The sequence below is a fragment of the Pyxicephalus adspersus genome, chromosome 1, assembly GCF_032062135.1.
Source record: "Pyxicephalus adspersus chromosome 1, UCB_Pads_2.0, whole genome shotgun sequence".
Classification (NCBI taxonomy): Eukaryota; Metazoa; Chordata; class Amphibia; order Anura; family Pyxicephalidae; genus Pyxicephalus; species Pyxicephalus adspersus.
Window position 1 is genome coordinate 23,604,727 of NC_092858.1, and position 12,790 is coordinate 23,617,516.

Here is a 12,790-nt window from a genome sequence, read left to right on the forward strand (position 1 = left end):
CTGCATTCCACAGGGCTCTACCCAGAAAAGTGGTGACTTCATTCTTAACTAGGTGCTGTGGGGGTTAGGTAGGTATGATTGTACGTTTATGTCTTATTGGTGCATTTTTTACCTATAGTAGATAATTTGTGGAAATTACCCAGTCCAGTTCTAGTGGAAAGTCTGCTTTCACCCATCAACACCTTTTGATATTTGCAAAAATCCACCCAAGAGCCATAGATTTGCCTGAATCAGGGCTGAGAGCTTTTGACATAAGAATGGAGGTGATGTGGTGTTTTCATGAAACTATGTACAGCACTCTTTCTATCCCCAATTACTAGCTATGATCTGATAAATTGCATGGAGTAGCACAGAAACCCAATTCTGATGTCACTGGATCTAAAATAAAGGGTAACTAAAGTTCCACTTACAAAATTTGGCATCAGGCAGATCTTAATGATAGAAAGGAACAGGCAATGTCCCTTCCAGAATACCCATTCTCACCTGCCTGATCGCCAGCCATCCAGCTAAATTTGCTGTAGCTAGGCATGCAACGCTCAGTGTTGTTGCCAGGGTTACTGCGTGCCGGGACTGAATAAACTCCTGCACACATGCACGGGAGTTATGTCATCCTATCCTGGCCAATCAAGGTAGACGGGATCGGGATAAAAAAGAAAAAAAAAGGTTGAAGATGGCAGCGCCTGCAATGGGTCAAAAACAAGCGAGTATCTCCTGCATTTATTTCTGCATTTCTAAGTAATGAAAACAGAAAGGTTTATACACAAGTTTGAATTGCCAATCTGTCGGTGGGTAAAGGAATAAAAAAAGAACCAAGAAAAGGCAACTAAAAACCTGAATAAACTTCAGCGTAGCTAAACTCAACATTTTTACTTTACATAGAAGGGTAGACAACCTTTCTGTGTAAGGTAAAAATGTTTAAATTTTTTTTCTTGTGTAAATGCAACACCCTGGACGATGAAGACTCCTGGGATACCTACGTTACGCATCCCAGGGAGGCTCTGGGTGCTCTTTCTGCACATGCCTTGATCTCGGACATGTGCAGAAGGTGCATTTTTCCTCCTAGGGGAAAGAGATACCAATCTTACACATGCCCAGTAAGACCAGCTCTCTCTTTTTTTCCCCTTCACAGCGGCTACGTCACCTGATCTCACACCTGTACAGTGGAACAAAGGAGGAACAAAGAAGGAACAAAGAAGACGGAAGTGAGGAATGAAGATGGAGGCGCACGGTGCTTCCTCCACAATGGGACGAAGAGGAATTCCAGGATGACGCGGAACCAGATCGAGCGAAGGACCAGCGCCATCAAGGGATCTGCTGGATTAAAGCTAAATGTCATTTTTTTATTTTAAGTTTAGTTCCGCTTTAAAAGGGAACTAAACTCAAAAGTGCCTAAAACAAAAAAAAATATATACTTACCTTCAATCCCGCAGCGCAGTCGATCAGTCCAGAGGTGTCCTCCATCGGGTCCCACATCGTCCCAGTACCCGTCTCTGAGCTGGCCGGTGCCATCTTCTCCTCTTCTTCGGTCACCCAATGCAGGTGCGAGATCAGCAACTTTTTCTCCTTTCACGAAAACGTAGGTATCCCGGGAGGCTTTCCGCTCCCATTCATTCTCAATCACCTAGGCAATCAAGAATTAGGGGACAGTGCTGCACCCTTAAAAAAAAAAAAAAAACTAAACACAGAATTTTTACCTTACATAAAAGCATGGTCTACCCTTTAATGTAACATTTCTGAGTTTAGGTGCGCTTTAAATAAAAAATCATTCTGCACAACCTTGCAGCTCTTCCAGCAGAAATGTAAAAGTGAAAATGAAACTTAGATAATATTACAACTCATAGTACAATACCTACAAGCAGCAACACTATAAATTTTCCTTTGTGTACCAGGCTTCTATAACCCAGGCGCCTCACACAACTATGTGTACTTAATTTACAAATGCCATAAAAGAATAGTTCACTTCCGGTTCTCTCTCGCATCCCCTGGAGGGATATCCACGCCTACTGTAAATAAAGCTATGTGAATTTGAATAGGATGCCGCAAGGCTTGTAGGGAAATGCAGTCCCCTTGGTGTTCATCGTCGCTTGTTCCGCCTCTGCCTGGCAGACCGGGATATCACGGGTCAGGGATTCGGATTGGCTGCTCCTCTGGAGAAGGTAATTGGGGTGTTCCGGGTGATTCGGTTCTATACAGTGGCTCCGGTGCGGGTGTTTTAGCTGGCATACGGTGTATTGTTTACATACAGGATGTATCATTCACAGCTTCCTATTGTGTACTATGGTGCCCTGACTGCTTCCTGTGAGCTGAGTGCTATGGGGGGGCCTGGCAGTGCCCTCCCCCCATATAATGCAATGGCTGCAGGTGCCACTTATAGGGACACATTATATTACAGAGAGACTGGTGTATGAGGGGTCACCATAGGGGATTGGAAATGTTCCCCAATAAATAACCAGGAGGCCCAATATTTATACAGAGGCAAATATTATAAACCCTGCACAGGTTCTACTAGGACAAATGTATCTTTATTATTATAGTCTATACACTATAAGCAGCCTGCATTGTTTATTATTGCTGCAAAATATTTTGTCTCCGCTAAATATAACCTGCAATAAACCCAAATCACTCAAATCTCATAAACATGCTTAATGTAAACAGACCCAAAAAACATGATATACAGTGGTACCTCAGTATAAGTCTGATTTGTAATGAGTCCAACTTGGACACAAAAAATTTTGCTTGGTATACAACCTTTGTGCTAGAACTTGTTTTGGTCAAAATGAGTCATAACACTGCGCACTACACTTATTTATCTCTCTCAAAACAAAGCCACGACTGCGCACGAGTGTCAGTAGGCCAGTTGCCACCATTCAGTGAACAACCCGCATTATAACTCTCTGTGAATTACATAACATCTCCTCCTCCTCCCTTCTCAGCACCATACTAGTAGGCACTCGACTATTCTCAGCAAGGTAAAGTGAGGTTAAATTTTCATTTATTTCATCTAATTGCTTTGTATTTATGTACTGTAGTATTAAGCCGTGTTTAAATTATTTTATACAGCCCCATCAATGTATAATATGCCAATAACAATAGGATTTTTTTCATGGAACGGATTAATCATTCTCCTTTTATTTCTTATGGAAAAGTTTGTTTGGTATAAGTCCAAGGATCTGGAACGAATTAAGGACTTATACCAAGGTACCAGTGTATATCTACTTCTGTGGTTTAAACTTTTACCAGGATTTGGTGTCTGACACTTGTCAGTAAATCCAGTGTTCGCTCCCTGATAACCGTGATTCTTCAATACTTATTCCTTCTGCTGGTTCATATGTCATGTAGTGACATGAGCTGGTAAATGGCAGGGGGGGTGTCAGGTTTTAAAGCATACCTAAACTCTGAGATTTCACTTTCTATAAAAGGGTAGACAACTTTTTAATGTATAGAAAAAAATATGTTTTTTTTTAAGTTTAACACCCAAAAAAAAGGTGCAGCGCCACCCCCCATTTGCGATCGAGAATGAATGGCATCCCGGGAGGCTGTGCATGCACAGAAGGAGCGTTTTCGTTAAAAAAATTGCTGATCTCCCTGCGCATGCAACCTAATTCACCCGATCCTGCTTCGGGTGACGTAGGTAGAAGAACCCAGAACACGAAGATGGTGGCTCCGGCTCAAAGATGAATGACGACGAGGGACCAGATGGAAGAGACCTCTGGATCGATTGGACTGCCCTGCGGGATTGAAGGTAAGTGGATTTTTTGTGTTTTGGGGGATTTTGAGTTTGGTTCCTCTTTAACTTACCCAGTTGGATACCCTATTTAATGTACAGCGCTGTGTAATATGTTGGCGCTATATAAAGCCTGTTTATTAAAATAATATTAGCCTCTGATGATTATGGAATGTGGCAAAGTTTCCATGCAACCCCTGGCAGAAAAGAAAGCAACTAGTATTTGTAGTGCTTGCAGTGCAGTGTTTTTGCATGGTATATTATTATTATTATTATTATTATTATTAATAAACAGGATTTATATAGCGCCAACATATTACGCAGCGCTGAACATTAAATAGGGGTTGCAAATTACAAACAAATACAGACAGTGACACAAGAGGAGGAGAGGACCCTGCCCCGAAGAGCTTACAATCTAGTCATACAACAAGCATTGTAATTATTTGGCTGGGCGGACCCGTCAACTGGAAAATGGGAAGTCTGAGTAACCTAAAGTGGAACTAAATCCCATTCCAGGAAGATGGTTCATGTAGAAAGAGGCAGGCAATATCCCTTCTGCACAACCTGCCTGCCTGATCCCGCTGGGAATATGTGAAAAGACTGAGCTGCGCATGCGCAGTGCAAGTTATGGTTGCTGGGTAAACCCGGCATACCCAGCTTCCCTTTTCGTATGCTAGGAATGGATGAGCAACTATCTTTGGCTAGCTTGATTGGATGTGCCAAGGTGACGTGATTGTTATTATTAAACAGGATTCATAAAGTGCCAACATATTACACAGCTCTGTACATTTAAAAAGGGGTTGCAAATGACAGAGGAATACAGACAGTGACTCAGGAGCAGAGGACCCTGACACATTTCCCATGCAGGAATTGCATTACCCTGGCACGGCCAATCAAGATGGTCAAAGATCGTTGCTGGCGAGAAAAAGGAAAGATGGCTGCGTGAGCAAGCATGAATTGGGAAGTGGCACAGGGATAGTTCCACTTTAACTACTCTATAGTTACTTTGCATGGATTGCTAAGTGGCACTGAATAGGTAAGTAGTAGCTCAATAGCACTAATATACTCTTTACCTCAAGTTACACTTTACCATATATAGGTAAGTGGCACAGGGATAGTTCCTCTTTAACCACCCTATGATTACTTTGCCAGCAGAGACATCACTGACCTGCCATGTTCCTAGCAGCCCAATATTTATCTTGCCAGAGGGCAACAGGGTTAAGTAAATGAGGCCAAATGACACTGAATTTGTAAAGTGGGACTGGGAAGGTTGGACCTTAAAGTAGCATAGAAGGACATCTTAGCTTTGTGCTTGCAATGCACTGTTATTCATTACATCATGTAAAAATTGCAAAAAGCACAAATTTTACCCAGTGCACTGATGTGAAATGGGTATTGAGAAGCGTTTTTAGGTTATTGTCCTAGGATGCGTTTCTGTACTTCAGGACTCCTGGCATGAATTGGACTTTCATGCTGGTGTTATTTTATTATCAACCCTTTAGTGACAAGAGTACTGTAATGGAATTGTAATTATGGTTTTATTTGTAAATTTGCAGCTTTTTTGAGCTGCATGTATATTTTTCATTTTTTTAAGATGGGTGGGAAGAAGTTCTAGGTGCGAGGTGGACCATGTTTTATGATCCAACCTTTCAGTAACCATCCAAAAACAGCTGGGTGATTGCTGAAAAGTGCCGGTTGGTGCTCCTGGCTAAAAAAGGGCCGGGGAGAACACTGCTGTTTGTGGTGGGTAACCGTATTCACATTAAAGTATGTTGTGGAAAAGCAGCCTGTACATATTGAATGAGTTGCCAATGCACTGCAAAGTTGGGTTTAATAAAGCTGCACCATTTTTTTTGGACATACATAAATACTATACATCTGTGCATTGCGGTGCACTAAAACACATGTATGTTAAGGACATTACTAAATGAAAGACCCGTCATGCTGCACACAGATTTCTGAGTCTTGGTAAGCAGACATTTGTGTAGTGTACTTAAGTTTGCATGTGGACAAAATATTAGTCCCATTCATTTTGAATGCTTTTCCACCCTGACCCTAGCAATTGGTTTTCTTTGCCATATTTTTTCAGTGAGTGATTGACCGTGATCTGTTACTTGTGTATATGACTTTAGGCTATGTACACACTTGGGATAACTGTAGCAGGAAATGATCTTTTGCCATTGTTCCCAGTGACAGATGAACAAATGAGCAATATACAATACAGCACCAGGGAGGGGATGGGGGAGGATGAGCAAGCAGCACCCCGCTGTGTACTCTTCTATAGAAAATGCACTGTGTTCTTTCCCAGTGGATTGTTTATTGATCCGCCAGGATTAATCAGTGAATGACATTGGGGGACCACTATTCTAATGTAAGATTTTCACCTGAGACAGGGAGGGACAGAAGGGATGTCTTTACACATAGATGTCAGTAATTTGGTGTGTGTATGCAGTTTGAGAGCTGATTTACACTGGCAATGGTGTTGCGGTGCATTTACCTGTTCCTCACTCAAGAAACCACCCCCACTTGTATGTAGCGCCTCCCTGTGGCAGTGGAATGAAAAGGGGACTGCAGTGAGTAGTACTAGTACCGGTCTCTTCTGCCAGCTGTCCTGTGTTGCCAGTCTCCCTCCATTGTCCTCCCTTATGCGGCTCTTGTGACACTAGTTTTTTCAAAGTTACATCTACAGAACCATGTTCTCCAATTTCCACATTACCAATACAGGAGAGTGCATAGAGAATTGTCCCTGATTCCTGTCCATGTAAGGGTTCTGGGGATTCTGATATGGAGGCTTAGTGATAGCATCTCTCTCTCTCTCTAAAATCTTCTTGGCTTTATCATATTATCTCCAAGGAGGGGAGGAAGGATGAGACAAGTTGCAAAGAAGCATGTGGTTTTCTGTCTTGTCAAACACTTTTATTCACACTTGCATGGTCTTTGGATGCCTTCAGGAAACACATTTCAGCCACTCCTGTTAATTTTAATAAAAATCTCCTAGATTGTAAGCTCTTTGTGGCAGGGTCTTCTCCTCTTTCTGGGTCACTGTCTGTATTCATCTGTCATTTGCAATCGTGTTTATTGTACAGCGCTGCGTAATATGTTGAGGCTATATAAATCCTGTTTAATAATATTATTATCAATTATAATCAGAGCTTTGGGGTGGTTGAAACCAGTTAACAAAGGTAAACTCTGTTGGTACTGCTATATAAGAGGGGGTATTGAAACTCTTCCAATAGTTACTTGCTATACATCTTATCAGCTGTGATCTTAATAGATGCATTGGCTTTGTGTCTTCCCAGATGCAACTATGACTTTTTTTTTAAACTTTATAAATGGATGTGCATCTAATAATTTGCTCCTTTTTTTTTTTTTTTTGCAGCACTTTAACCACTACAGATCAACATGGTCACCCATTTGCTGTGACTTGTACCTCTGACTTGAAAACACCAGCCCGGTCACAATGGTAATGATTCTTTATGTTCTTTGTGTTACTCTCATTGTGTAAATGGTTAGTATATTTATTGGCTTTGCTAATACAGAATATTCTTTTCTTATAGCAGCAGACCTTGGAATTGGCACTAGATCGGGCTGAGGTAAGCATCATTTTTTCCCAAACATTTTAGCTTTGAGGAGTTAGCCAGTACCATAAAAAAGTGTTACTTTCTATTAAATTAGCCGCATTCATTTTTCTGTATACGAGTTGACAAAAGCATTTTAGAACAGAAGCATGGTTTTTACCACTGCGGATACTGGGAAGTCATACATGATCAGCTGAGGAGTTTGCATGTGAAAATGGCTAAATTATGGAGGTCACGGTGAAGCAAACATGATAGACTATTCATTACTGTGATCACCACACATTCGAAGATGGCCTTTCGGATACTTGTCTCAGACATTTATCTGTGCTGGTGAAACAAAAAACGACTAAATGGGGATGACTGCTCTTATATATATTTTTTGAGGAGGCAAAAAATATATTGTCCCCTCGATTGTCCCCTCTTTCCCACTCCATTGAATTGCACAGCTTTCGATCATTCTACTGTCACTGGAAACACAAATGTTTCCAGCAACATAAATCTAGGATGTGTACATAGCTAGAAATTCCTAATTTACACCTCTTTGTCTGACAGCATGTTACCTTAGATCAAGAACCTTTGTTGATTTTTTCCGTTCCAGTGTCCAAACTCTTCCTCCCTGTGGAGGCAGGAATAATAAGAACATGGCTTGCTAGCTGTGCTCACCTCTTTGTACATTCCAGCATAACCACAAATGAGAGAACAGTGAGTTGTTAGTCTGTCTGGCTTTACAGTTCTTTATTTTTCCATCTGTCCACTCCCTTGGTCCTACTGGTTTAACTTGAACGCAGATTTTTTTTTTTTTTAGCCCAAAATATAGAACTGTATTGCAGCTAAATGGATTTCTCACTTTATAGAACATAAGTATAAGACAGGTGAGGACAGAAAAAATCTCTGTAATTGCAGAACATTGGAAAGTAGAAGAATCCTCCAACAGCTTGTTCCAGACATTTGCCTTTAGCAGTGGAATGTCTGCATTGCATGGCTAGGAACCTAAATCTTTTTTCCTAAAAGGGTCAAAGTATGAGAAGGAATGTTCTTAAATTTGAACATGCACACTAAAGTTTTACATATTCTGTACAGTCAGTAAAAAAAAGTTCCCATGATCCTCGGTGTATTTAATTTGTGTGGCATGCACAAAATAAGATTAAATTCCAGTCGGAAGAAATAAAGAGGAAGATTAGGGCGTGGGACTAGACATGCAGGAACAGAGAGGTGGACCAGGTGATGGCTATTTGGAATTTGTTGGGCTGGATGGTTAAAGGCCAAGGATAGTTAAAGCGAAACTGAACTTCCAGTTTTAAGAATCTGTGATCAGGCAGGTCATTATTGCAGAACAAACAAATGTCCCTTCTGTTATAATCTGCTTGATTGCTCTAGGTATCTAACAGACAGATGAGCTGTACATGTGCATTTTTTTTACTATATTATAAAGACTAAAAAGTTAGAGCTAATAGGAAATTCTTTACTTTCTATAATGTGTAAAGTTGTTATTTGAACAAATAGACATTCTGTTTTCATTTGCATTGATGGGATGGTTTGTCCCCTTGTTGCTAATTTTGTATTTTTTTCAGGTATTTACTTACAGCATGACATGTTTAAATTAAAGAAATGACAAACTTTTTCTTACTTTGTTTTTATTTTTTCAGTATGTCATTGAAAGTGCCAGACAGAGACCTCCAAAACGCAAACATTCATCAGGGGGAAGGTATGTGTAATGAATTGTCGTAGTTTGGGCATCTAATTTGTGTTAATATTCTTTTTTTCCTGCAGAACATAACTGACTTTTATTTCGGCATCTTATATGTATTTTTCTTTTTTACACTCTATTTGGTCCACAAGGTTCCCAGGCCGAAAATATACTTTCTCTTACCTATCCTTTCTCAACTTCCTCCGTTTTTATTGCTGTTTCAGTTGCTCTTTCTGGAAATCTAATTAGGCCAGTAAAGAAGCAATCTCGGTCGAAATTCCATTAGATAGCAGAAGCTACTGTTTAAGGGGCCCAGATATCAATACGGAGTCACCAATGTCATGGTTCCAGTGATAATCAGAATCTGCTGTCTCAGCTAGCCAGACTGCATTTGTGTACATTTGGAAATGTCAGGTTACATTATAAGTAAGAAAATTTTACCGGGTGGGGGGATTGTAGACATACACAGATTGATACCGGCAAGCTTTACAACCATCTGAGTATCACTTACAGTTCTTGGATCATGTACAGGTGAACTTAGAAGTAGAGCAACCTGCTTACAACATGTTTAGATTTTTTTTTGTGTGTGGTTTAGATAAAGAAGTGTTTACTATGTGTTACTTATGTTTATACATTCTTTAGGTGGGGGAAGAGATTGAAGTGGTATTTGGTAACACTACGTCACAATACAGTTCAGCCCTGCACTTGTTAGGGGACTTCTCTTTTTTTTTTTTTTTTTTTAATTTTTAAATTAATATTTATTTAGAAACCACTTTCATTTGTGATCAGCCCGTTTTTTTGTATGTAATGCAGACCTTTTACTTAGATAGATAAAATAAATAGAACCAGGTTTCTACACTTTAGCCTTAATAACCTTGCAATTCATATAGCCTTATCAGATGTTTACTGTGGCCAAATCACAGTCCCCTGGAAAAGTAAGAGAGTGGTGACATACATTGCATTCCACACATGTGTGATTGGATGTTTTTGGCATACCAACGGAAACCAGCTCAGTGTTCTTCCCAGCTCCTTTTAGCCGGACGCACCACCAGGCACTTTTCAGTAACCACCCGGCTGTTTTTGGGTGGTTACCTAGGACTTGGGTCACCATACAGGGGGTATCACCGACCTTTAATTTCTTCCCACCTGGTTAAAAAAAATTCTGGGTTGAACACTGCAGCTGTTATAAGGGAACCTCTACTCTGCATAGACAAAGATTCGTAAAGTGTAGCTATGGACAATGTTTTTGAGTTAGAGTTAGAAAATGCTTGTCCGGTTTGAAAGCTATATGTGTCTCCACTATACAACTTTATTTTTGTTGATGAACACCTTCTCTAGCACAAAGCATCAAACATTGACTGTTGTCTCTGAGAAAAGTTAGGGCAATGCATCCAGTAGAGACAAATGTTCTGGTGCCCATTATTTAGGAAGTGTTTTCACCACAAGGAGATTTATTGGCTTTGTACAGTGTATTTTAAATAGAATGCACACATAATGGATGGGTAAGACTCTGGGGATAATTAAACTAGTTGTGGAGTTGTGTTTCATATACATATCCCATATGAATATATGCTTTTCTCTCGCATTGAGTGTTATCTTTAATAATTTTATAGCAGATCCAAAAACGTGTGCATTGCCTAACCAGTTCACCATGTTATTCAGATACTAAATGTTCTGTGAAAAGTTTTTGAACTTTTTATTTGATCTTTTGGGGAAAAAGTTATGTATACCATAATGTGCTAAATGGTCTAAAAGGTGTAGTGTCCAGAACAGAGTCATAGGTGTTAAAAGAAAAGACGTCTGCACATTTTCCTTACATGTTGTATTCATTTCTGTAGGAAATCAGTGTTCCATAAGCTGTATGACTTGTACATAGAAGAATGTGAAAAGGAGCCGGAAGTTAAGGTACTGTTGGCTGTCGTCCTCCAGACTTTGGTGGATTTAAAATGCTGAAATGAAACAGTTCTCTCTGGTAACGTGTTAGGCAAAACAGACCCTGTAATGTGTTTAAAGTTGGAACAAGACCTCATTGAAAGCATAGTTTTCCCTTATTATCCTGACTGGTTCAAGGTGTTAGATCTAAGTCCAGTGTATAAGGCTGGATATATTCCTCTGCTGAGATTGCTGCATGATACACCTCTAATGTTTTATTTATGATTTCATCTTTTCTCACAGACAGGTTAGCCTTCAGCTCATTTTGTTACAGTCATTTTTTTTCTGGCTGGAAACAATTACCCCCACTGCTTCTCAGTATTAATTTATTTTCTCCCATGTAGTTAGTTTCTGGTGAGTGTGCATGGAAGCACATATGGAACAGTTTAGCGGGCTGTGTAGACATGCAGTGACCTCATGGCTCCAAATAGCCACAGGTGGTCCTTGACTCATTTTTCTACTTCTTGTAGCGCGGACTCGCTGTAACTTTTGCAGCACTGGAAATCTAAATGTTGTTTTATCTATGAAACTTCTAAGTACTTGGCAAGACATTTAGAATGCAGTGCAAATGAATCCCATTAATTTTGTCACATGGATTCTAGCACTGTTTTTTCAGGTTCACTAATTATACATTTTGTGAATGTATGCCAATGCCTTTATTGCATTACATTCTGTAATGGTTTAATTCATTGCATAATTTTTCATCCAAGGTTTAGGGTAATAGTTAGGTTCCGGTTAAATGTCAACTTAGGGGTCAGGCCCTGGTTAAAATAAATCTGCCACCTACTTGGATATTACAGACTAAGCATATGGTAATTGGCCTTAATAACAAAAGTTATAGGTAAGATTGGATTAATATTACATTTTTTTTTAAATTTTGGTTGGGTTTTATGCACCATGGTATATATATATTTGTTTAGCTCGGCATTTTACCATTTAGATCCTGACTATAACTCAAGATAATCCCAAGCATACGTTCTATAATTCAATCATACTTGCATAATAAACGTCTTTTTGAAATGGTAAAGCACAAGGCTGGGCTAGTAAATGCAAAGCAGCATGCATCTATGTATTAAACAAAAGTAGTAACATCTTCATGTAGCTGCAGGGACACCGCTGTTCTTCCTCATTTTTTACTGATTTTATTATGTAAACTAAAATCCTTCTGGTTCTCCTTGTGCATATATCTGAAGAAAGTTTTTCATTTTTGTAAAGTTTATACAGTAGCTTTAAATGTGTGTTTTATTTTTTTTTTTTAACAGAAGCTAAGACGAAATGTGAATCTTCTAGAGAAACTTGTAATGCAAGAATCTCTGTCTTGTTTGGTGGTCAATCTGTATCCAGGAATTGAGGGCTATTCACTGATGCTGCGGGGCAAGAATGGGTCAGGTAATTGACAGTACTTTATTTGGGTCACTTTTCATTTGTGCCTTTCCAGATTGGTCTTCAGAAAATCTGATTTTATCTATATAAACATTTAGGAGATATTTTGTTCTTGTAATAAATTGCTTGAGCGGAAACACTGTTATATTATTAATAAATTATAAATTTAATTTGTTCAGATTCTGAAACCATCCGATTGCCTTATGAAGAAGGAGAGCTCTTGGAGTATCTGGATGCTGAAGAGTTGCCTCCCATTTTAGTAGACCTTCTAGAAAAGTCTCAGGTGTGCACAATATGATTATCTTGAATATATGAAAATAGAACTCTGTAAGAAATCGAAATGCTGACATTAGTGACTAGCTTACTGGCCCGCATGCTTTAGTACTTTTTAGCTCATTGATTTGGAGTTCTGAATTCACTCTGTCTCTCCAGATCTGCATTGCTATTCCTAGTGTGCAAAAACAAATTCCCCCGTAAGTAAAAGCA

General features: G+C 39.5%; 1 protein-coding gene across 3 annotated transcripts in view; it reads left to right on the forward strand.

The window, feature by feature from the left end:
- Positions 1-2,034: 2,034 nt before the first annotated feature.
- SUPT20H (SPT20 homolog, SAGA complex component) overlaps positions 2,035-12,790 on the forward strand; it is a 44,489-nt gene continuing 33,733 nt past the window's right edge. For 2 of the 3 annotated variants that reach the window (XM_072403978.1, XM_072403994.1), the window contains exons 1-7: positions 2,035-2,156; positions 7,104-7,187; positions 7,282-7,317; positions 8,949-9,007; positions 10,828-10,894; positions 12,184-12,310; positions 12,484-12,587. In XM_072403978.1, coding sequence (XP_072260079.1) covers positions 7,185-7,187; positions 7,282-7,317; positions 8,949-9,007; positions 10,828-10,894; positions 12,184-12,310; positions 12,484-12,587 — 396 coding nt within the window. In that variant the 5' untranslated portion in view covers positions 2,035-2,156; positions 7,104-7,184. The remainder of the gene's footprint in view (positions 2,157-7,103; positions 7,188-7,281; positions 7,318-8,948; positions 9,008-10,827; positions 10,895-12,183; positions 12,311-12,483; positions 12,588-12,790) is intronic. The other variant, XM_072403987.1, reaches the window with a different exon arrangement.